General features: G+C 41.8%; 2 protein-coding genes across 4 annotated transcripts in view; one reads left to right on the forward strand and one right to left on the reverse strand.

Annotated features, from left to right (window-relative positions):
* LOC122542318 (guanylyl cyclase C-like) overlaps window positions 1-5,454 on the reverse strand; it is a 193,643-nt gene extending 188,189 nt beyond the window's left edge. The window contains exon 1 of the mRNA XM_043679963.2: window positions 5,077-5,454. The gene's annotated coding sequence lies outside the window, so the exon portion shown is untranslated. The remainder of the gene's footprint in view (window positions 1-5,076) is intronic.
* Window positions 5,455-5,578: 124 nt separating this feature from the next.
* ift56 (intraflagellar transport 56) overlaps window positions 5,579-25,677 on the forward strand; it is a 90,832-nt gene continuing 70,733 nt past the window's right edge. For 2 of the 3 annotated variants that reach the window (XM_043679964.2, XM_087978381.1), the window contains exons 1-7: window positions 5,579-5,717; window positions 8,230-8,367; window positions 12,763-12,855; window positions 15,842-15,956; window positions 17,205-17,254; window positions 18,830-18,975; window positions 23,425-23,596. In XM_043679964.2, coding sequence (XP_043535899.1) covers window positions 5,715-5,717; window positions 8,230-8,367; window positions 12,763-12,855; window positions 15,842-15,956; window positions 17,205-17,254; window positions 18,830-18,975; window positions 23,425-23,596 — 717 coding nt within the window. In that variant the 5' untranslated portion in view covers window positions 5,579-5,714. Of the gene's footprint in view, window positions 6,058-8,229; window positions 8,368-12,762; window positions 12,856-15,841; window positions 15,957-17,204; window positions 17,255-18,829; window positions 18,976-23,424; window positions 23,597-25,677 lie in introns of all 3 variants that reach the window. The other variant, XM_043679965.2, reaches the window with a different exon arrangement.

Genomic DNA, 25,677 nt, shown 5'->3' on the forward strand with positions numbered 1-25,677 from the left:
GAAATACCTTATCATCTCAGTCAAAGAGTCATAGAGATGTACAGCATGGAAACAGACCCTTCAGTCCATGCCAACCTGATATCCCAATCCAATCTAGTCCCACCTGCCAGCACCCGGCCCATATCCCTCCAAACCCTTTTTATTCATATACTCATCCAGATGCCTTTTAAATATTGCAAATGTACTAGCCTCCACCACATCCTCTGTATAAAAAAGTTGGCCCTTAGGTCTCTTTTATATCTTTCCCCTCTTACTTAAGCCTATGCCCTCTAGTTCTGGACTCCCCCACCCCAGGGAAGAGACTGTGTTTATTTATACTATCCATGCCCCTCATGATTTTATAAACCTTTTTAAGGTCATCCCTCAGCCACCGATCCTCCAGGGAAATCGGCCACAGCCTATTCAACCTCTCCCTATAGCTCAAATCCTCCAACTCTGGCAACTTTCTTGTAAATCTTTTTTGAACCCTTTCAAGTTTCATATCCTAAATTGTCAGTCCCTTATTCCTAGACAGGTTCCCCAGTTCAGGGTTATTATGATATAATGATAATGACAAGACAATATTTTTGCATTATGTTCACTATGGAGACGTCTTTGCTAGAACACAAGGAGATAACTCCCCTGCTCTTGTTTGAAATATTGTCACCTGAGAAGGCAAACACTGGTCGTGTCTGAAAGACATACTTCTAACAGTGTAGCACTCCTTTAGAATTCTGTAGTATTGGCTTCTAATTTGTGAAATACAATAAGAAAATTAACAACCGAACACTTTGAAATTTGGTAAGTGCTGATACATTCTCTTGAAACATTTTGAACACACTGATAACTTATCTTTCTTTCCTTGTCATTCATTAATGCTTTGCTCTGGGCTTCTATTCACTCCTTCACTCATATTTCAATGCTGACTCTCTTCTGATGTTTCTCCTTGTAAAGAAAGACTATAACAAGAGGAAAACAAGTTTAAAAATAAGGGGTCTTCCAGTTAAGGTCCTAGGGAGTGTTGCTGAACCTTGGAGTGGAGTCGCAGGCAGATGAGGTAGTGAAGATGATGCTTGGCATGCTTTCCTTTATTGGTCAGAGCATTGAGTACAGGAATTGGGAGGTCATGTTGCAGTTGTACAGGACATTGGTTAGGCCACTTTTGGAATATTGTGTGCAGTTCTGGTCTCCCTCTTACAGAAGAATGTTATGAAACTTGAAAGTATTCAGAAAAGATTTACAAGGATGTTGCCAGGATTGGAGGGTTTGAGCTACAGGGAGAGGCAGAATAGGCTGGGGCTGTTTTCCCTCGAGCGTCAGAGGAAGAGGGGTGACTTTAAGAGATTTATAAAATCATGAGGGTTGTGGATAGGGTAAGCAGACAAGGTCTTTTCCTTTGTTTGGGGGAGTCCAGAACTAGAGGGCATAGGTTTAGGGTGGGTGGGCAAAGATTTAAAAGGGACCTAAGGGGAAACCTTTTCATGCAGAGGGTGGTGCATGCATGAAATGAGCTGCCAGAGAAATTGAAGAAGTCTGGTACAATTATAACATTTGAATAGGAACTGTTTAGAGGGATATGGGCCAAGTGCTGGCAAATGAGTCTAGATTAATTTAGAATATCTGGTTAGCATGAACGAGTTGGGCTGAAGGGTGTGTTACCATGCTGTACATCTCTATGACTCTGTGACTCTAAATGAGATTAAGAGAATTTCTTTCTCTGAGGTTCTGAGACTATGGAACTGTCTTCACCAGAAAGCAGTCATCAAATGTTTTTAAGACAGAGGTAGATAGATTCTTGACTAAACAAGGCAGCCCAATGATAAAGGTGTAAGTCAAGAAAGCAGGTTGAGGCCAGAATCAGATCAGCCATGATCTTGTTGAATGGTAGAGCAGGCTTGAGGTGCCAAATAGTCTATTCCTGATTATATGTTTATATGTATGTTCATTCCTATGTCATCATCCTCCTAGCCTGAGACTATGCCCCAAATTCCCCAGCCAGCGCTAACAACTTTTTAGCATGCTAACTTTGTGAAGCCACTTTGGAGCCTTGTTTAAATTAGATTGCTCTGATTATTCTAAATTCCAGAGAGCAAAGGTCCAATTTGCTCAGCTCTTCTTCCAATAGTGGCACGGGGCACTTGGATCAACATATCAAAGGAGAGGTTGAAAAGGATGATAAAGCATGGGGCATGGATGGATTAGGGCTAAATTGAACAGAAGGCAGCCTGGAAGGGACAAGGTGATCTAAATCTAATGGCTCACAACCTGTAAGTGCATGGTTACATAAGAGAATCTGGAGCCAAAACAGTGCCTGGATAAAGTTTGCAGAGGACATATTCAGAGGAGGCACCAGTCTGATGTTAGAGTTACATATGGCAGCCATGCTCTCAATTGCTCCAAACTCTGGCATTTACACTTCTCCATCTCCTTCAAGTCACTCCTTAAATAAACCCACCTTTTTGACCAACATCTAACCTAATATCTCCTTCTGTGGTTCAATGTGACACCATGTGTTATAAATTTTTGAGAAGATTTGTAGCTAAGGTTGATGAAAGGCATGTAAGTTAGCTTGCTGAGCTTGAAGCTTTGTTTTCAGACAATTCGTCACCATACTCGGTAACATCATCAGTGAGAGACTCTGATGAAGTGCTGGTGGTATGTCTGGCCTCTCCATTTATAGATCTTGGTTTCTTAAGGTGGGTGAATAAGCTGCCCTCCCGTCTATCCAACCCAAACTTTGGGTCCGCTACGTAAATGACATCTTTGTAATCACAAAACAGAACAAATTAGAGGAAACATACAATACCATCAAGAATATCTGACAGGCATAAAATTCTTAGGAGAGGAAGAGAAAGGCAACAGATTCCCATTCCTTGACATGACAGTTAAACAAACAGTTAATGGAAAGCTTCAAATCAGTGTCTACTGAAAAACAACACACATGGGCCAAATACTTAACTTCAGAAGCAATCATCCTAACATCCACAAATGGAGCTGCATGAAGACATTATTTTAATGAGTTACATCACACTGCAGCACTCAAGAACTACAAAAAGCAAAAGAAAAATATCAATAGAGGAACCTTGATTATCCAAATACCAATTATCCAAAAATCGGATTATCCAAAGGAGATCTCGAGGTCCCGGTAGAAACATTACATCAAGACGTGTTTCTAACAGTGATTGCGTCTTTTGTTTACAGTGATGAAACAGGCACTGTCTCTAAATGACTGACCTCTTGCCCTCGCTCTCTCTCCCCACACTTTCCCAAGAGTTCTACCGAGGGGTGTACCCTAAACCCACCCCTTCCCCAGATAATCTCTCCAACATTATCCTGTACAGGGCAAACGTGGAACCTGTCCAAATGTTGCAGTAAAACGTTGTGTGTGTAGCTGTGGCTGTGTCTGTGTGTGAGTGCTATTTGGAGACTTACCCCAAGAAGGCAGCACCAGCAGTCTTGTTGTTGGTGTACAGTCCAGCTGCCCCGGAGAGGGGGGTGGGTGTGTACAGCATTGGGGGGCAGGGGTGGGGTTTAGGGGCGTGGGGATGGTGTTGGACAGGTTTGGGGGCAGGGGCAGGCGAGGGGGTGGTGTTGGGCGGGGTTGGTGTTGGATGGGGTTGGGGCAGGGGCAAACAGGGGGTGGTATTGGGTGGGGTTGGGGAGAAGGGACAGGCAGGGGGCAGTGTTGGATGGGGTTGGGGGCAGGGACAAGCGGGGATGGTGTTTGGTGGGGTTGGGTGGGGGCAATTGGGGCGGTTTGGACGGGGCTGGGGGCAGGGGCAGGTGGGGGCAGTGTTGGGGGTTGGGGCAGGTGGGGAGGCAGTGTTGGATAGCGTTGGGGGTGGGGGCAGGTGGGGGGCAGTGTTGGACGGCATTGGGGGCGGGGGGAGGCAGGGGCCAGTGTTGGATGGGGTTGGAGGCAGGGACAAGCGGGGGTGGTGTTTGGTGGGGTTGGGTGGGGGCAATTGGGGCGGTTTGGACGGGGCTGGGGGCGACAGTGTTGGACAGCGTTGGGGGTTAGGGCAGGTGGGAGGCAATGTTGGACGGCGTTGGAGGTGGGGGCAGGTGGGGGGGCAGTGTTGGATGGCGTTGGGGGTGGGGGCAGGTGGGGGGCAGTGTTGGACAGCATTGGGGGCAGGGGGAGGCGGGGGCCGGTGTTGGATGGGGTTGGGGGCAGGGAGAGGCGGGGGCCAATATTGGATGGGGTTGGGGGCAGGGGAGGCGGGGGCCGGTGTTGGATGAGGTTGGGGGCAGTGGCAGGTGGGTGTGGTGTTGCATGGGGTTGGGGGGTGGGGGCTCATGTGCTTTGTGCTGCTGCTAGTCTCCTGAATGGGGAGCAGACTTTAAAAACTCCAAGCCTCAGGAGGAAATTAAACGAATAATCAATTATCGGAACGAAATAGTGACTACACGTCATGTTCAGATAATCGAGGTTCCCCTGTCTACAACAATAAACACAATACGCCGATTCCTCAGAAACAAACCCAAACAAGCAGACACAGCGCAACCAAAAACTATAGCCACATTACCTTACATCAAAGACATATCATAAACGACTTCCCTACTACTCAGACCCTTTGGCATCATGGTAGCCTGCAGACCTTAAACACACTTAAACAGCCACATACATTACATACCTCTCACAAAACTAACAACATTTACAAGATACCATGCAAGAACTGTAAAAAATATCGGTCAAACTAGCAGGAATCTTTCCTCCAAGATACATGAACACCAAGTAGCCACCAAAAGACATGACCCACTATCACTAGTTTCCATACATATAGACTAAGAAGGACACTACTTTGACTGGGTCAACACACACATCCTAGGACAGGCGAAACAAATACACGCACGCGAATTCTTAAAGCATGGCATTCAAACCAGAACTCCATCAATAAACACATTGATTTTGACCCTATTTACCTTCAAAAAAACCATAAGTGACATCTCCCCACTTTAAGAAACCAAGAACTATAAATGGAGAGGTGTGACATAACACCCGCGCTTCACTGGAGACTCACTGATGATGTTACCTAGTATGTTGACGAAACGTCTGAAAACAAACCTTCAAGCTAATTTATATACAGTACTTACCTTGTGTTATAATGCTGTTGTGAAATGCATTGAGAACATTAAAGTGCCTAAGTTATTTTTGCAAAATTATACTTTATTCACAAAAAAATCTTTAGTATATGCAGAGTTACTGAAGCAGCTCAGATCCACAGTTTTTCGGCATACTGAGGAAATAAACATTGGGGTTTGAGTTTCTCGAGAGTTACAACTAATCCAAAGGCATTTCTGATTTAATTACTAGGTTCTATTAACATATGTCTTAAGATGTCGGGAGGATCCGGTGGCGGGGCTGTGTCGCTGCGACAGGATTTGGAGACGCGGGCCTTTGTTGCCACGGCAACCCCATGGGGAGGCGGGGCTTTGTCGCTGCCCCCGGATTTCGAGGCGCGGGCCTTTGTTGCCATGACAACCCCATGGGGAGGCGGGGCTTTGTCGCTGCCCCCGGATTTCGAGGCGCGGGCCTTTGTTGCCATGACAACCCCATGGGGAGGCGGGGCTGTGTCGCTGCGACCGGATTTGGGGTGGTGACCCTTTGTTGCCATGACAGCCCGGAGGGAGACGGGATTCGGTTGCTATGATAGCCGCGGGGAGGCGGGGCTTCGTTGCTATCACGGCAATAGCGGGCGGTTAGTTTTCTTGGAGTTGGAAGAAGCGACAAAATGGTGAGTTCATGGGATCGCCCCGCACCCGCAGCTCCGTTTCAACCGTGAGTTCCTGTCCCTGATCCCCGCCGTTCAAAACTCTGCGCCTGGTCTGGGAAGGGTCTGAGGGAGGCCCAGGCACTCTCCATCGAAGAGAGAGTGGCTTTGGGAAATCCGAGGCCGGGCATCAATCGCGGGATTTTCAGGGAACCGGAAGGCCCGTTATAAAGTCGTTCAATCAGTATCTTAGTCACAAACGATACGATGACCCTGAAGAAGACTAAGTCCATGGATGAGATCCTGAATATCCGACCTTTTAAAGTCTCGACTTGGAATATGGTTATTGCTTAACTGAAGTGCAGTATGTAGTGTACGATGCCTTTGTTAAATGTGGCTGGACAAATGTTTAATTCAAAATAAATGCATCAAAGAAATATTTAAAACATTTCTAAAGTTATTAAGTTATTATTGCCTTTAGCTCTCTGATAAGTTGTATAGCACACTAGGGCAGTTACAGTTGTTTGGCAATTGCATGGAGTATCGTGGGAGAACAAACAAGCAGGTTTTGTGGCACAGTGGTACTACCCCTACATCTGGGCCAGAAGACCTAGGTTCAAGTTCTACCTGCCCCAGAAATGTGACAAATCGCAATTGTACCATAAAAGCCTGATATTGCCTGTATAGTTACCCAGGAAATATTAGATAGGTTGAACCTAGCCCAATACCTGTTTAACTTCCCCTCCTGACTGTAACCTGACATGATTACCAACTAACTACTGCCTCCATCTGATCCAACTACCCCTTTCCAAACTGTCTCAGCTCAACTATCTACTCACCTCACCTCACCTGCCAACTTATGTTACTCACTCACTCACACGACTGGACCTTTAAACTTATCAACTCATAGTGCTGTTTTAAAAACAAAAGATGTTTCCTATCTTCTGACTCTGCTCTGTCAGAGTTTCTTTAAGATATACTGCATTGCATATTTCTGTGAAAGATGTGTTGTATCCTGAAAGAAATACATAGCAGCATGGGTTTGGGAAATCTTTGTTCAGCAAGATCCAGATCAGTATCTAAGTGCAATAGTTGACAAATGTCTGTACATTCCTATGAGACCACTGAAATTTAGACTTACTTTGCTTTGCTATATTATGATACCCACATTTTCCATCCTAGCTATTTCCTGTTTTTGCACACTGTGTCTTTAGAGATGGTTTAGAAATATCACTTCAACATATGAATACCCAGAATGTTATAGTTTTGTTGATTCACAGGACACTGGAATTCCTGGCTGGGCCAGTCTTTGATATTCATCCCTAGTTGCTCTTGAGAAGGTAGTGGCGGTGGTGAACTGCCACCTTGAACAACTGTAGTCCATGTGTTGTAGATGCATCCACAGTGTTGCTAGGAAGGGAGATCCAGGGTTTTGACCCAGTGACAGTGAAAGAATGGCAATATAATTTGAAGTCAGGACAATGTGTGACTTGGAGGGAAACTTGCAAGTGGTAGTGTCTCCATCTATCTGCCACCCTTGTTCTTCTGGAAATGGAAATTGTGCGTTTGGAAAGTGATTTGAAGAAGTCTTGGTGACTTCTGTACACTGTACTGCCACTGCAACGGGGTGCTTATCAAGCCAGCTTTGTCTGAATGGTGCTGAATTATTGTGTGCTTTCAGAACAGCACTCATCCTGGCAAATGGAGAGAATTCCATCACTCTCTTTACTTGTGCCTTTAGATGACAGATCAACACTGGGGAGACTGGAAATGTGTTACTCATCATGAAATGCTTAGCTTCTGATGTGCTCTTGTAGCCACAATATTTATATGGCTGTTCTAGTTGTTTCTGGTCAATGATGATTCCTAGGATATTGATAATGTACCAGGAATCAAGAAGATTCCTGATAAAGTTTTCCATAGAATCATGAAATGGATTACAGAGGAGCTATTCAACCCATCATTAATGTTGATTCTCTGCAAGAGAAACATGATAAGTCACAATTCCCTGCCTTATTTTTCCTCTTCAGGTAATAATCCAATTCTCAATTTTTGTTAAACCAAAGTGGTGAAAGAACAAACATCTCAGACTTTCATTTTTTAAGTAGACACTGGGGAATGGAAGTAATGAGGGATCCTGAGTTCCATTCTTAATTTGATTTTCACTGGAGAATACAGTTGAGTGTTTGTTTGGGTGAGAGCAGGGGCTGGCATCTCTGTAATCCACAGGAATTCACTAATCATGCTGCAAGGAAGAATGGTCACTTAGAACCCAATCTGACATCGAGTTAGCCTGGTTGCTGATTATCTGCAGAAATGGAGTCCTGTGAAACATATGAGAGTAAAGTTGGGAGCCAAAGCTAATTTTAAAACTAAGTCCTTTACCAAGGAGATGTTTGCTGTTCTATCTGCTTTTGTTTGTCTCTGGTGGCTGTAATCTCAATTATACAGTTGGTCAGAGACCATTATAAGGTTTGTGTTAATATTCAAGCCAAAACCTTCTGGAGTGAGTATCAGTACTTTCTTTTCTGACCAGATGCTGTCACGTGCAAAACCTGCTGTTGGTGGGGAAACGCTGCAGATGGATAAAAAGAAGAAAAAGGGGAAAAAGATTCCGAAGCTGGAGGAATATCTGGCCAGTAGAGACTACTCAGGGGCCCTGACATTGCTGGAGGTAAAACCGAATGTTCAGATTAGGCATTTTGTCCTTCCACTGCAATATTCCTTTGAGTGAAAAAGTAACCTTCGTTCATAGTTATAAAGCAAATGAAAAGTAAGAGATTCATTGACCTCCGCCTTAATTCAGTTGGCAGTGCTTTTCTCCTCCAAGTTAGAGGTAACTTATTTTTTATTTATTCATGGGGTGTGGGTATTGCTGGCTAGGCCAGCATTTAGTACTCATCATATTTGCCCAGAGGGCAATTAAGAGTCAACCACAGTTGTATGGGTCTGGCATTACTTGTAGGAGAAAGTGAGGTCTGCAGATGCTGGAGATCAAAGTTGAAACTTTATTGCTGGAACAGCACAGCAGGTCAGGCAGCATCCAGGGAACAGGAGATTCGACGTTTCGGGCACAGGCCCTTCTTCAGGAATCAACATAAAACATTACTTGTAGGCAAGACCAGGTAAAGACAACAGATTTCCTTCCCTGAAGGACATTCATGAACCAGTTGAATTTTTCCTGGCAATGGACAATGGTTTCATGGTCATCATTATATGCTTAATTCCTGCCATGGTGAGATTCGAACTCAGAATGTTATCTGGGTCTCCGGATTAATAATCTAGCAATAATACCACAAGGCCATTACCTCCCCATTCAAGTCGTAGTCCAAAGACGTGAACATCTAATGTTTGGCACTTCTCTGCAGAATCAAAGGGGTTTGCAGTATTGGAGCTGGCAACCCTCTCATGTTAGATTAACAGAAGTGAGAGAGTTTCCCTAATGTTCTGCCCAATGGTTCTAAATCAATATCCCCCCCAAAGAAAACTGTGGATGCTGGAAATCTGAAATAAAAAACAACAATTTCTGAATTGCAGAACTGAAATCTGAAGAAGGGTCACTGACTCAAAGCATTAACTCTGCTTTCATTCCACACCTACTGATTTTCCAGCAGTTCTGTTGTTGTCCCAAAGCTGATGGTAATTTACCTCACAACTGTGGGGCCTTGATATGTGCACATTGGTTGGCCCATTTCCTATATTAAAACATCAAAAAAATGTATTTAATTGAAAGTTTTTTTGAATGCCCTATGAGCAAAAAAATCAGTGTACAACTTCAACCTTTCTATGAGCACTCCCATAAATCAGAATTATTCCAGGCAAATCGGTTTTTATGCATGTTAAACTGTAAAAGTCACATTCCTAAACATCTGAACTTCTGAAGGTTTCTGCAACCTTGCAGAAACCTCTGTTTACCTATAAAATAAACCGTCAGAATTCTGCAGTTTTCCATTAATCTCACTTTGTTCATAGCTCATTGAATAATCATACAAGGAAGCTCTCTGGTCCTCCTATTATCTCCCCTTTGTCTCAACATATATAATTTTAATTTTACTATGGATGACTTTACTATTTAAAAGATGGTGTATGTATTCAGCCTGTAGATGTGAAAGAATGTGTCCATATTTTGTTCAAATAATTCTTTCCCTATGTATGAGCAATGTTTTAAGCTTAGTAGAATTTCCTTCTGATCACAGATTTGAGTGGAAATTCTAGTTGTTCCAGAACCCTTTGTTAGAAATATCTTAGAGGAAACTTTCTTCTTGTATTTAACATTCAGCTGATATGTAACAACCAGAGGAACTTTTCCTTTTCATCTTACACTGGAACTCAGATTTGAGTCATACATGTTGTGAATAGCTCTGTGTAGCTGTAATATTTCATTGGCTTGGAGACCACTGATCCTGTAAAACCATTAATCATGTTTTAAGTCAAATCTGCTATTGTATTAGAAGTACTGATCAGTTATTTGCACACGGTAACAATCAGAGATATGAATTAATTCCTCTATATATAGAAAGGTTTCTGTTTATAACCATTCCACAGACTTATTATGCAAATCCTTATGAAAAGTGGAGAGCAGCAGTATATCTTATCTAACTCTTCCAAAACACAAAACAATGCTGGAAACATTCAGTAGATCAGGTTGCTGCCTGACTTGCTGTGTATGCCCAGTATTTTCTGGTTTTGTTTCTGCTCTTTGACAGTTGCACACAGTTTCTGACAAAGGAAATGCCACATCTATTGTGTTGTGTGCAGTGATTCCTTGAACAACTCTTGGTCATCTAGTTAACTGATCCTTTAATGTGATACTAATTCTCTCAGGCCAGGAGGGTTGCACTATTGCTGCCTCTTATGCTGAGTGGATTTGCAGCTACCCTTCTGACCTTAAAGAGTGTATGTGCACGTAATGTATCATTGGTAGTGTAATCCACTTTGGATCTAAAAAAGATAGGTCAGAGCATTTTTCAAGTTGAGAAAAGCCAGAAACTACAAATTTGTCCAAACATTTGGGGAATCAAATACAAATGGCCATTTTCCATGGGCATATACTGACTACACGGATACAAGTTCGAACATAAGTGGCTAATGGAATATTGGTCTATCTAAAGGTGACTGCTGTACAAAGGGTGAAAGAAATCTTTTAGTTGTACAGAGCTCTCATTCTCTCCTATAGAATCATAGATTTCTATATTAATGAGGTCCTGTGGCCCATCTGGTCTGCAATGACAAAACTACTCTAAATCTACACTAGACACATTTTCCGGCATTTGGCTTATTGCCTCTAACGTTATCAGGTTTTATCCATATATGTCGCAAAGAATGTGAGGTTTCCTGTTTCTATCACCCTCCGCAGTGTGTTCCGAATTCCCACTACCCTCTGGGTGGAACGAAACGTTGCTCCAAACCACTTTTAAACTTCCTGCATTCACCTTAAAATTATGCCCCCTGTTACTGGCCCTTTAACTAAAACTAATCCAAGTTCTGTACACAACCTCCCTGCTCTTATAATGCCATGATTAATAAAGGCAAATGTCTCATATGCATTCTTAACTGCCCTATTAACCTGTCTTGCTGCTTTTAGGGATCTGTGGACAAGCATCCCAAGATCTCTCTGTTCCTCTGAGCTTTCTAGTGTCCTGCTATCAATGTCTTATTTTGTTACTTTTTCCAAAGTGCATCAACTCTCACTTTTCAGTGAAATTCTATCTGCCACTGAGCTGGCCATCTGACCAGTCCATTTACATCTTCTGTAACCTAAGACCATCTGGGATACTGATCTCTCATCTGAGCACTGTACCGCAAGAAGGAATGGACATGTGACACATTCACCAGAACAATGTTGTAATTTTAAGGCTTAAATTAAGACCAGATTGTAGGTAACAAACTTGTATTCACGGGAGTAAAAGAGATTAAGGGGTGATATAAATGTTGTGGGTCCCATGATTAAAGGAGTTAAATGCATAGATAGGATGAAATTGTATTTTCTGGTGGGAGGAACCCCAAACTTTTAAATAGAGCTTGGTTGTCTAGGAGTAATGTCAATGAGCATGTCTTCTCACAAAGGGTGCTGGGAATCGGAAATTCTCCCTCCTTAAAAAGCTATTGAGGCTGCAGATCAGTTGATAGCCATATTGATTTTTTTTGGGCAAGGGTGTTAAAGATTATAAAATTAAGGCAGGTTATATGGGTCTGGGGGTCTGAATGATTTAATTCCATTCCTTTGCGTTTAAACTTGGCACAGTGCTGTATACGCAGCATAACCTCATAAGATATAGGAACACAGTTAGGCCATTCAGCCCATTGAGACAATCCCCCATTCGATCATGGCTGATATACTCCTCATCCCCATTTTCCTGCCTTCTCTCCATTTACCTTCAACCCATTACCAATTAAAAATCTAACTCCTTCTTAAATTTACTCACACAGCATTCACCGTACTTCAGGTTAGCAAATTCCACAGATACGCAACACTCTGGAAGAAATAGTTTCTCCTGAACTCTGTTTTAAAAGTGCTACCCCTTATTCTAAGACTTGTCCTAGAATGCCCCACAAGAGGAAATATCTGGTCCATGTCTATTTTATCCAGACCTTTTATCATTTTGAATATCTCCATTTGATCTCCCCTCATTCTTTTAAACTTCAGAGAGTTTAGCTCAATCTCTCCTCATTTGACAAACCCTTAATCTCTGGGATCTATCTAGTGAACTCCTCTGAACTGCCTCCAATGCCACTACATCTTTGCTCAAATAAGAGGGCTAAAACTGCATAATACTCCAGGTGCGGTCTCACCAATACCTTGTATAGTTGCAACAATACTTTCTTACTTTAATATTCTGTTCCCTTAGCTATAAAAGCCAACATTCCATTTGCTTTCTTTATTATCTGCTGTACCTGAATGCCAGTTTTCTGGGACTCATGAATGAGGACACCCAGATCTCCCTGCACTAGAGCACCCAAAGTCTCTCCCCATTAAGATAATGAATCCATGATTGCTGAGAGCTGTAGCTCCTTTCATTTCAACTGGTGGGAAGATCTCTTCTCTGTGACTGTTCATTTTCTATTTCAGTTCAAGCGGCATGTGGGGGAGAATGAGGAAGACGTTGACTTGTGGATGGGATACTGTGCATTCCACCTTGGAGATTATAGGAGGGCCATGGAGGTAGGGGAAAACTTGAAAAAACTTTGACATTTTAAATGTTTTCCACGTATCAGAAAGACCTCATAGCCGATATATTAAAATGCTTTAATACTGGAAAACTGGAGTCAATAAGAATCAGAAAGAAATTCACTACTGGTTAGAATTGTATCTAGCAAACATGAAGATGGTTGTGGTTGTTGGAGCTCAGACATCTCAGATCCAGGAAATCTCTGAAGGATTTTATCAGGGTAATGCCCTAGGCCTGACTATCTTCAGACTGCAGACCTTCCCATATTATAAGGTCAGGGCTGGGGATATCTATTGATGATTGCATAATGATCAGCACTATTTGTGACACCTCAGATGCTAAAGTAGTCCATGTCCAAATTGAACAAGACCTGAATAATATCCAGGCAAGGGCTCATAAGTGGCAAGTAACAGTCTTGTTTCACAATATGCCTGTCAATGATGACCTCTAATAAGAGCCAATCTAATCATCACTCTTTGACATTTGATGTTACCTTCTCTGAATCTCCCAGGATATCAACATATTTGTGGTTACCGTTGACCAGAAATTGAACTGGACTAGCCGTATAAACATAGTAGGTCAGAGGCTAGGAATACTGCAGCAAGTAACTCATTTCCTGACTTCCCAAGGCCTGTCTATCATCTTCCAAGTACAACTTGAAGATTCTGTCCACTTGCCTCGATGAGCACAGCTCCACCAATATACAAGAAGCTTGACACCATCGAGGATGAAGCAGTGCACTTCACTACCACAACATCCACAAACATTTAGTCACTCCACAACCGCTTCAGTAGCAGCAGTGTGTACCATCTACAAGATGCACTGCCAAAATTCACCAAGGCTCCTTAGGCAGCACCTTCCAAATTCTCAACCACTACCATTTAAAAGGACAAGGGCAGCAGGTACATGGGAACACCACCACCAAGTTCCCCTCCAAATCACTCACCACCCTGACTTGGAAATATATTACTGTTCCTTCATTGTCGCTGGGTCAAAATCCTGGAATTCCCTTCCAAATGGCATTGTGGATCTACCTGCAGTACAAGGACTGCAGTGATCGGGGATGGCAGTCTACCACCACCTTCTCAAGCAAATTAATGCAGCTTCTCACTTTTTAACTGTGTAAAATCTGCAGCAATTAAATCTTGTCCAACCTAACTGTCACTATATTGTTGAGAGTGTGGTGCTGGAAAAGCACAGAAGATCAGGCAGCAAGAAAATCGACGTTTTGGGCAAAAGCCTTTTGTCACTATATTGTGCATAGTGTGTCAGAAATTGGACTGTAGGATTTTATTTTACAGCTGAACAGCAATTGGAACTCCTTTTGCTGAGCAACAGGACTTTGAAGACAAGTGCATGTCTAAATCTGTGGACTGTCACCATCATGGGATTAACTCAGTGTCCACCTCACTAGTACATAACATTCCCCATTCTTTTCCTTGCAGCATGTTTGGATTTGATTAACAGTAAATACTCTGACCCTACCTCTGGAGAGAGAAATGGAGCCCTGAATCTTTTGATCTGGTTGAATCCCTATTTCTGACCTAGATCAGAGAAAAAATAGAACACTTAGTTCCAGGTTTTACTAGCCAAACTTCTAATGCAGGATCTATTACAACAGATGCAGTTAGCATCAGAATGAGTCATCGCAGAATCAGTGTCCCTTTTTCAGGGTAATAGCTGCCATGTTCCAAAATGGTTAAAGATCCCAGGGCTACTTCAAAAGCTACTGAGAGAAGGTAAGTGTGTTAAGTAAATGGGAATGGAAATTGGGTGGGCACGTGTTTGGGTAAGAAAGTAGGATTTGGGTGAGCGAGTGGATAGTATGCCTGCTGGTTGAGGGGGTAAGGTGGCAACTCAGTGAGGGGGTATACATGGCAGATAAGCAGGTGAGAGGGCGGGGTGGGGCAGGCATCTCGAGAGGGATGGTGGTTTCAGCTATCTGCGAGTAATGGGAGAGAAGTTGTAGAGGTAAGGCATCTGTTGGTGGGGGGGTATCTGGGGGCAGGGCTGTTTGGTCGGGTGTTTTTGGGGATCAGTCAGATGTCTTCAGGGATAATGGGATGGTCTGTCAAGTATCCTTTGTTGTGTGTCCATGGGGAAGATAGAATAATAGGGTCAGTTGTTTAAGCTGGAAGTTGGGTCAATGAGAGCGATTGAGAGCTTCTGTTTTATAATTAGTTGGGTACTAGAGTAGGTTTTAATCCTTTTCATTTTTCCTGGCTAACTGTTCAGGTAAGTAAATTGTAATCCTTTGAATTGTCCGACTCTAATTCAAGTTGAGAACCTTTTGGAGAAATTGATATTCTATAATTTCCCATTGGAATTTAAACTTCCCAGGCAATAATTGTGTGGCCAGTGCACTGGGATGTCCAATGTGTTGCCACACACATGTATAAGGCATGTCTGAACTTCTATCTGGAGACTGGAGTATCTAAACCAAGAAAAGCTTGTAATTTTTAAGGGTTAACCCTTTTTGTTCTCCACAGAGTTGTCAGATCTGCTGAATATGTCATCCTTTTTTTATTTTTGTTTCAGCATCTGCATTATCCTGCTTTTGCTTTTACTTTACCATTTATCATTGGCAAATAGAGTGAAAATGTTTTCCATAAATCGATATCCAGTCCCCCAATCTATTCTTGTTTGGTCCCTGGTGGCTGGATGTCATGTATAATTAACATGGCTTCTTGCCTTGACCAATTGCAGAATGCATTATTAGTTGATTTACAGAAATGTGCTTTCTTTTGATTAAGTGAGCGCAGATTATCATTTAACACATGGACGTACTGGTGTCTGAGACGTGATGAGAACTGTACATGAAATTATATCTTTCTTTAAGTGAGTTGAAGGCTGTTATCTTGTTGCAAAGATAATGTGGCATTGTTAAATAGACATAGTTAATTCTGTTGGATTGTGCAGAAGGATATGATTGTCTCAGCTACATGTGATTTATTATATTTCTCTATTTGCATGTTTTAGGAATATGAAGCCCTGACAAAGAATGAAGACTGTCACCCTGATGTTTGGGTGAACCTAGCATGTACTTACTTCTTTCTGGGGATGTACAAGGAGGCAGAGGAGGCAGCAATGAAAGGTGACACCTTGGAGTGGAAAAGTTTAAGTGAACATTTTATATAAGGGATTTTAATGAATTAGATACCAGATGATTGAAACTCAACTGATAGATGTATCAACAGCTGAAATGATTATCAAACACTACAAGGGAGATGAGGGAAGACTTTAATGTGAGTTATGAAGTTCTGGAAAACTTAACCTTAAAGTATTATGGCGACACATTCGATAGTAACTTTGAAAGGGATCTCGATTCCTTTTAGAAAAAACATTGTAGAGCCACGGGGAAGTAATGCTAATAGAATAGCCCTCTGAGAGAGTCATAGAGTCGTACAGCATGGAAACAAACTCTTCGGTCAAACTTGTCCATGCAGATTAGATATCCCAACCTAATCTAGTCCCACTTGCCAGCACCTGTTCCATATCCCTCCAAACCCTTTCTATTCATCTACCCATCCAGTTAGTATAATTTTGTTTCCTGTGACCCTACACTTTACTTCTGTTCAAATGATCATCAAATTCTCTCATGAATGCCTTGTGTTACAGACCAGGCCAGACCCCCCTCAAAATATTTCAAGAAGGTAGCCTAGACCCTAATTTTTTTCTTACTTTAAAGGCAGATGTGAAGTGGATAATCCAGGAGTGATGCAGCTGGTCAAACCACTCGACTTTAAGCAAAACAGAATTTATTTAAACACTACAGTTCAAACACGAACAAAAAAAAAACAGGAATTTAGAATAACTTAATTTGAAACTCCAACCGACTCAATATAGCAACTTAACTAAGGAGCTGTTCCAATTCCCGCAACATCCCATAAACATGTCCCTTAGCAAAAGGTAAATTCAAACACAGGTTCTTACAGACCTGAGGAAACAAATTCCAAAAATATTTCTGAGAAAATGCCTGTCAGGAACCAGCTGCTGAAGCTTGGCGCTTTCCTGCACTGAGGCAGCTTCTCACTGTTACAGCTAAAAGAAACTAGAAAAAACCTGAACTGAGGGAATTGACCACTTCCCTCTGCCATTGTTAAACTAGGTTCTAGCTCAGACATTTCAGCCCCTCTGCCTTTACGACCTCCTTTGGAAAAAAAGGACAAAATAATCTTGTTAAAGGGACTACATCGTCACACTTAATTGAACCCTCCTTCGCATTTCCAGGCAGTGCAGTCCAGATTCAGATATGCTGTGCACTTATTGCTTAAAAATTTAGAAGCAAAAGGAACAAAATTTTCAATAACTAGAAATTGAAGCCCACTCCTTCTGTTTTCAGCTCCTAAAAGTCGATTGCAGAATCGCCTATTGTTTCACCTGGCTCACAAGGTAAACTCCTCAAGTTGTTTAATATGCAATAGTTAATATTAAAAAAAAACTTTTGTTACCACTAGCTTCCAAAGCACTCCTGACCAGACCTCATTTTCTATTGTTCCTGAACTTGAGGTCACCCAAAACCTATGGTCAGTGGCATAAAGTCCCACTCACTGTTTCTTTCTTTCCTCACTGACATACACCGTCTCCCAAATAAGCAACATCCTCAGGTTTAAAATTCTCATTACTATTGTCAAGTTCTTCCAAAATCACCAGACAACTTCAGTCCTAACCTTCATCCATACCCATCTCTTGTCATTTAGTGCTGCAACGGATGTGAACCCCCCCCCACAATTCTGGCCTTTTGAGCATTTAATCACTTCATCATTGGCAACTGTGCCTTCAGCTGCCTGGGTCCTAAGCTCTGGAGTTTTCAAGTGAAAACTTTTCACATCACCTTACTCCCTTTCTGTCTTTTGAGTCACTCTTTAAGCTAACATCTTCAGTCAAGCTTTTGATCTTTGATCTGAATATATTTCTATTTGGTTCTCTGTCAACTTTTGAAAATGCTTCTGTGAGGTACGCTTAGGATGTAAACATTGTTATAGAAATGCTAGTTATTATTTTACATTATGTATTTATTTCTGATTGTTTTACAGATAAATTTGGTCTTTAGTCTCTTTGTACTTACACTCCTTTCTTCCTTTAACACATTTTTATTGTTTTGTGCCCTTGACCCCCTTCTCCCTCTCTCTATTTCATATTGCTATCGCACTTGTTTTATGTGTTTTTCTGTTAATCTCTCTTGAAATGGGGAACTTACTTCTTTTGTTCTTCTATCTTTTGCTCTTGTTCCATTTTATTTATAGAGTCATAGAGATGTACAGCATGGAAACAGACCCTTCGATCCAACTCGTCCATGCCGACCAGATATCCCAACCCAATCTAGTCCCACCTGCCAGCACCCAGCCCATATCCTTCCAAACCCTTCCTATTCATATACCCATCCAGATGCCTCTTAAATGTTGCAATTGTACCATCCTCCACCACTTCCTCTGGCAGCTCAATCCATACAAGCACCACCGTCTGCATGAAAAAGTTGCCCCTTAGGTCTCTTTTATATCTTTCCCCTCTCACCCTAAACCTATGCCCTCTAGTTCTGGACTCCCCGATCCCAGGGAAAGGACTTTGCCTATTTATCCTGTTCATGCCCCTCATAATTTTGTAAACCTCTATAAGGTCACCCCTCAGCCTCGGACGCTCCAGGGAAAACAGCCCCAGCCTGTTCAGCCTCTCCTTATAGCTCAAATCCTCCAACCCTGGCAACATCCTTATAAATCTTTTCTGAACCCTTTCAAGTTTCACAACATCTTTCCGATAGGAAGGAGACCAGAATTGCACGCAATATTCCAACAGTGGCCTAACCAATGTCCTGTACAGCTGCAACATGACCTCCCAACTCCTCTTTCACATTCTTTTTGCTAAGTCTTTCCTTTTCGTGGTGCCCTCACTGTTCTGTTTGTTTCCCTCGTTTCTATTCACGCTGCCTTTATTTTAATCTATAATAGAATTCCAAATGTTTTGTGATAGTTCAGTGACGAGAAGCGGTTGATGAACTACCACCAGAATCTACAGGACATCACCGAAGATCAACTCAGTCTAGCTTCAATCCACTACATGCGTTCCCATTACCAGGAGGCTATTGATATCTACAAACGCATCTTACTTGACAACCGGTAATTCCCATGATGGTTCCATAGTTGGTGTTATTTGAACATATCAAGGAAGAAGCATAATGCTAAGCTACTGGTTATGTGATAAGGTGACATGGGACATGTGTGATGTAATGACGTGTTAGAGAATAAACTGATGACCTGTAATCAGGTTATTAACATGTTAGTACACTGACCAAGACAGTCCAGGTAGAGCTTGCATGGCCCTTACTAAGTAGTAACAAGTTATTAATGTGTCCATAGGACCTATTAGAGAAGTGATATATTTTACAAATTAATGCTTACGTCCTAATCTCATGAATCTGGAATGATTTAGCCAAATACTTTAATTGTTTTCAGTATGGCAGGACTGACAGCTTCAAGACAATACAGTGGAATCTAAAACACATTGAGCACCTTAATTGATAGCTTCAATGTTGTTCTTTTGAATGACTTAAATAGTCTGTGAAACATATTTAACTGAGCGTTCTCACCATTCATTGATGAGTGGTAATTGATGCCCATTGGTTTTGCTATGACGTTTTTTAAAAAAAGTCACAAGTTATGAGCCTCACTAGCTAGGCCAGCAATTTTTGGTCATCTCTAATTGCCCAAAGGGCATTTAAGAAACAATTCTATTGCTATGGTTCTAGATCAAGTGCAGACCAGACCAGTTAAGACTGGCAGATTTTCTTTCTTACATGACATGAGTGAATGAGATGGCTTTTTAATGATAATCACCAGTGGTTATATGGTTACCATTAGGATCGTTTTTAACTCCCATTTTTAAAACTTATATCAAATTTCATCATCAACCATGTTGAGATTTGAGCCCACATCCCATGAACACTTGCCTGGGATTATGGTTTACTGCCCGCATTACGGCTATGCCACCATTTTCCCCCCCATGTGGTCCATAAGATCAATGTGATTGAACATTGTTTGCTGTTTCAGGCAGCATTCAAAGAGTAGGAGACTCGACGTTTTGGGCATAAGTCCTTCATCAGGAATCCAATATTGAATCCAGTGTGTCAGTGCAAACACCTGCGGAACAGATTGTCCGAAGTCTAAGCCTTAAAGCCAGCACAAAGCTAATCCAAAGGGCATCTGTGATCTCCACCCTTGTGTATGCATTATGAAACAGCAAACACCTCAAACTCCTAGAGCGTTATCACCAGCACTGCCTTTGCAAAATGCTACACAGCCACTGACAGGATAAATGTACCAGTGAGAATGTCCTCTCACAGACCAACATACCCAGTATCAAGGCATTGATTACACAAAAATAGATGCAATAGATTGGCCACATTGTCTGCATGACATGTGCAGTATTCCAAGCTCCGTAATGGTAAATGATCATTCGGAGAGTAGAGAAAATGCTGCAACAACATCCTGAGAGCCTCCCTAAGTAATTGAAGCACTGATACATGGAAATTGCTTGTCCCATCAGCGCAGCAAGTGGGAGACATATGGGTTAGTGAATTGGGAGGAGTAATTGAACTTCTGAGTCACTTCCTTAAAAAGTGAAAATGAAATGGAGGGGAGGCATCTCACTGTGCGGAACTGAAAGTTCAGAAAAAGCCATTCGTCTTTTTAATTGCAAACAAGCCTGGTAGAAGTAGGTCTTGAATTAGTGATAACTCAAGATCTTCAATCAAGTTCAAAACCTAGTTAAGAAGAACCCATGACCAAAGGTCAGAATAGCAGAATTAGGCCATTCAACGTTTTGAGTCTGCTGCACCATTCATCTAGATCCTGACTGATCTTCTACCTTGATGCAATTTTCCCGATCAGAGGAGTTTTTTTTATGTAAAGGGACACAAGCCCTTCAGAGATGGTACTGGAAGCAAAATGAAAACTTATTCTCTTATAGGTAATTAGATAAATATCGAATTATAGATGCTATTTTCTTCGCAAAATACCCACATCCTTAGATGTCACTAATACCTAGAAATTATCACATTTATTATGCATATTTTGGATGATGTCAAGTTAATGGAGAGAGATTGGTCAGCATTTCATCAAAATATTCAAAACTGGATGTAACAAAGTCATGGATGAGAGTTTGGGAAGGTGGAAATATGCAGTCTTCATTACATCATAAATGTTAGGTCAGATACTAATGAGGTAGCAAGGCCAAGGCCATGGCAGTGTCAACTGGGTGGCCATTGATTTAGGTTGAGAAGTTTATATGGGTTGATAAGTTTGTATAGAGGATTTGATGAGAAAAAATTGATCTCTGAGAGGAACAGAACATGATGAATTGAGATGAGATATAAAATCATTGAGAATCAGAAGCCTCTCGGTGTGAAGGCTGTAGCAGGAAAGCTATGAAGATAGCTCGGTGGAGAAAAAAAAATTAGCATGATACACTTCAAACCTGGGTGCCTGGATTCTAAATGAGAGGAGTAGAACAAGTTGAGATGTTTAAAGGAGCAGAAAGTGTAAAGGAAGTAAGGGGACAGACCAAAATAAGATTTGAATGAGTCACAGCTGGAGACGCTTCAGCTAGTAGATGTGTCACCAGCAATCAGGCAAACTTTTGTAAAGGCCGTGATATAGTCACTGTGAATAAACTGTGGATTACAAGGATTTTGTTCGCAAATAAACTCAAGATATGAGGAGGTAATATGTACAGTCTAATCTTAGAGACACATTGAATTAGAAACAAAATATGAGATTCTATTCTTAAATCTAGTTGAAGAGATAATAAAATCTCTGAAAGAATAAAAGAGGAAAAAGATTGGTAATTACATGGCGCTTTTCATGACCACTAGACATTCCAAAGCACTTTACAACTATTGTAGTAGTATAGTCACTTCTGTAATGTAGAAAACGTGGCTGCCAGTATACAAACAGCAAAATCCCTGCAAGCAGTAGTGTCATAATGAATAGTGTTATGAAGTTGAAGATGTGAATGCTGTTCTGAGCTAAGAGATTACAAGCACCTGTGTATATGACTGGATGGCAGTCCCAGAGTGTACTGGAAAATTGAAAATATGTAACATTTGGCTGTGAAATGGAGACCTGAGTTTTGGTTATTGTTTTGATAACAATATGAATTTAACCAATTAGTTTAAAATATGCCCCAGGATTTGAACTTATTGTTTTGCCAACATCGTACCAATGAGACAATCCGATGTGGGGAGGGGGCATAAAATGTGAACCTTTTGAAAATTGGTCAGAGAGCAACTGCCATCAAGACAGAAATACATGGAGAGCTAACATCTTGCTCTCCAAGAAATTAGGAAACACTCTCTATCAAAAGGTACATTTCCATAGGAAACATACTTGCAGTAAAAACAGAAGTCAACTCGGGGAGATCCTCAGCCAGGAGAAGAAATACTCAGAAAGCAGCGGCTGTGTGGTTTTGAAATTAAGTTGATGTAATTTTAATAAGTGTCTTACTGGAACAGTATATTGTTATAGAATTGGACGCAGTTAGTAAGCAGTTAAGAGAAAGGAGGTTTGACAGTTGTGGATAGTTGTTTAATTTTAGATTACATTAGATTCCCTACATTATGGAAACAGGCCCTTTGGCCCAACAAGACCCTCCGAAGAGTAACCCACCCAGACCCATTCCCCTATCCTATATTTACCCCTAACTAATACACCTGACACTATGGGCAATTTTGTTCACTTTTAGAGTTAAAAAATAAATTGATATTATTTTCTTTAATTAGTGGAATTTGGGAGTTCTCTGTCGCACATATTTTAACAGATTACGAGGTGAGGCCAGCTTTTCTGGGTGTTTGGTTTAATAAACGGAGGGGTTCAGCTCCGGGTTGTATCAGTTGGTAATCTGTTTTTCTGAAATGGGTTGAGGGATAAATTAGAGGAGAAAGTGAGGTCTGCAGATGCTGGAGATCAAAGTTGAAACTTTATTGCTGGAACAGCACAGCAGGTCAGGCAGCATCCAGGGAACAGGAGATTCGACGTTTCGGGCACAGGCCCTTCCTGAAGAAGGGCCTGTGCCCGAAACGTCGAATCTCCTGTTCCCTGGATGCTGCCTGACCTGCTGTGCTGTTCCAGCAATAAAGTTTCAACTGAGGGATAAATTAGCTAAAGCACAAGGGAGATCTCTAATGCTTTTCTTCTAAATAGTGCCAAGAGCTGTTTTACATCCACCTGAATAGATAGCTGCAGCCTTGGTTCAATGTCTCATCTAGGAGAAAGTGAGGACTGCAGATGCTGGAGGTCAGAGCTGAAAAATATGTTGCTGGAAAAGCACAGCAGGTCGGGCAGCATCCAAGGATGGAGAATCGACATTTCGGGCATAAGCCCTTCTTCAGGAATCCTGAAGAAGGGCTTATGTCCGAAACATCGATTCTCCTGCTCCTTGGATGCTGCCTGACCTGCTGCGCTTTTCCAGCAACACATTTTTCAGCTCAATGTCTCATCTCAAAGACACTCCTTGCTACTGCAGAATATAGCTCTTCAAGCTTGCTAACTTTTGCCTTTATGTTTTGCTAGGGAGTTCATGGCCTTAAATGTTTATGTAGCACTCTGCTACTACAAACTGGATTACTATGATGTTTCCCAGGAAGTTCTGGCAGTCTATCTGCAGCATTACCCTGACAGCACAATCGCACTGAACCTGAAGGCCTGCAATCACTTCCGACTCTACAATGGCAAGGCAGCAGAGGTAATACATTGAGCTGAGAACAGAGACTAATGCTCAAGTTTTCTTTCATTCTTGTTGAAGGGGGTCAACCTGGGTATACCATATTATGTTTGTTTCCCACAGTCTTTGTAGGCATTGTCTGTTCTTCACCCAAGGCCTTTGATAAAAAGATTTCTAGCTACTAATTTGTGACGGTTTGGATGCCTTCTTTGTTCCCACATACTTTGATAGCTTGCTTATCACTGACTATATGGCTAAAGACAAAAAAAATCACACAACACCAGGTTATAGTCCAACAGATTTATTTGGAAACACTAGCTTCTAGAGCACTGCTCCTTCATCAGCTGGTTGTGGAGTATGAGATCATAAGACACAGAATTTATAGCAAAAGATTACATTGTCATATAGTGATATATTGAACAAACCTGGATTGTTAAGTCTTTCGTCATTTAGAATGCAAGTTTTGGTTCATAAATATGTAAATCCCAGAACTTCTTTTAAGTCACCTTCTCGAGATAACTTAAGGTTTTATAACAAAAGGTGACACCTCAGCTCAGACAATGCATTAAAAGTGTGAGGTCAGAGTCTGTATCCCAATCTTAAGTCAGACTAGTTCTATTTCCAAAGTGGAATTTACAAAATATTACATGTATTAATTGCCTGCAGATTGTGTGCATGTTTTGAGCAAAGTGTGAGAGAGTGTATAGTGGGGTCACCTGTAGTGCAACATGAACTCAAGGTCTCAGTTGAGGCCAAAGTTTTAACCCTTATCTAACATAACCCCTTCATTTCCTGCAACATATGTCGCGTTCTACATGAATCTCCTTTGGCAACCGACGTACATGGTTATTTATTCAGGTCTGTTGAGAGAAGTGCACTGACAGGAAGGTAGTTGATCCATCATTCCTGACTGTGGCTGACACCATATTGGGATCTTTTGATTTATTCACATTTCCTACACTTCATTGCTCTTTGTAATGGTCCTGTTGGGATGGCTTTACTCACCAGCGGTAATGAATTCCAGGTTCTTGTGTCCATTCAGGTGAAAATAATTTCCAAACTGTTCTGAAAAATCCCTTTTCTTAAACTATGTATCACCTACAATCATATTGGAACAGGAAGTTGATTCAGTTGGCATTTTCACTGGGGAGCTGGAACCAAAATTCAGTGCCCGCACTGTCTGTATGTACCGTTAACAACTGTACACCTGAGAAACGCTTGCACCACACTTAATAATTTCCATAAATACTTCTGGTCTCTGCTCACCAGCATTGCTTGGAGCTCCTGCTTGCTCGCTGTCCAAATTTCCCGGTTGCTGGCCCCGTTTGCCATCCCAGCTCAGCATTCCACACACCATTCTGCTCAAAACCTGCATTGTTACTCTGTTCCTGACCTTCATTGCCCCTCTCCCACTCATTTGCCTGCTCCCTCACTTGCAGGAATGATAAACAGCTGGAGAGCAAGTATTGCGTGAGAGTGAGATTTTGGAAGCAGGCAGCCAAGTGTTGGGAGTGGAGCACTGTAGGGGAAAACAAAGTTATCCCAGGATTTGAATTGATTTTTTAAAATATTCACTTGTGGGAAGCATTTATTGCCCATCCCTAGTTGCTCTTGAGAATATGGTGGTGTGCTGCCTTCTTGAACTACTGTAGTCCATGTGCTGCAGGTAGACCCACAATACTATTAGGGAGGGGATTCCAGGATTTTGATTGAGTAACAGGGCATGTAGGGAGTATTCTGTCACATCCTGATTTGCGCCTTGCAGATGGTGGACAGAAGGTGAGTTGTTTGCTGCAGTATTCCAAGCCTCTAACCTGTTCTTGTAGCCACTTTATTTATGGCTTGTACAGTTCAGTTTCTGTTCAATGTTGATAATAGATGATTCCTTAATGTTAATTCCATCAAATGTCAACGCGCGATGTTAGATTGTCTGTTATTGAAGATTGTCGTTTTGTGGCATGAATGTTACTTGCCACTTGTCAGCCCAAGTTGAGATATTGTCCAGGTCTTGTTAGTTTTGAACATGGACTGTTTTAATATCTGAGAAGTCACAAATGGTGCCGAACATTGTGTAATCATCAAACACCCTCATTTCTTATGAT

The sequence above is a fragment of the Chiloscyllium plagiosum genome, unplaced genomic scaffold, assembly GCF_037043375.1.
Source record: "Chiloscyllium plagiosum isolate Xiang-an unplaced genomic scaffold, Cpla_swu_hap1 HiC_scaffold_33, whole genome shotgun sequence".
NCBI classification, from domain to species: Eukaryota; Metazoa; Chordata; class Chondrichthyes; order Orectolobiformes; family Hemiscylliidae; genus Chiloscyllium; species Chiloscyllium plagiosum.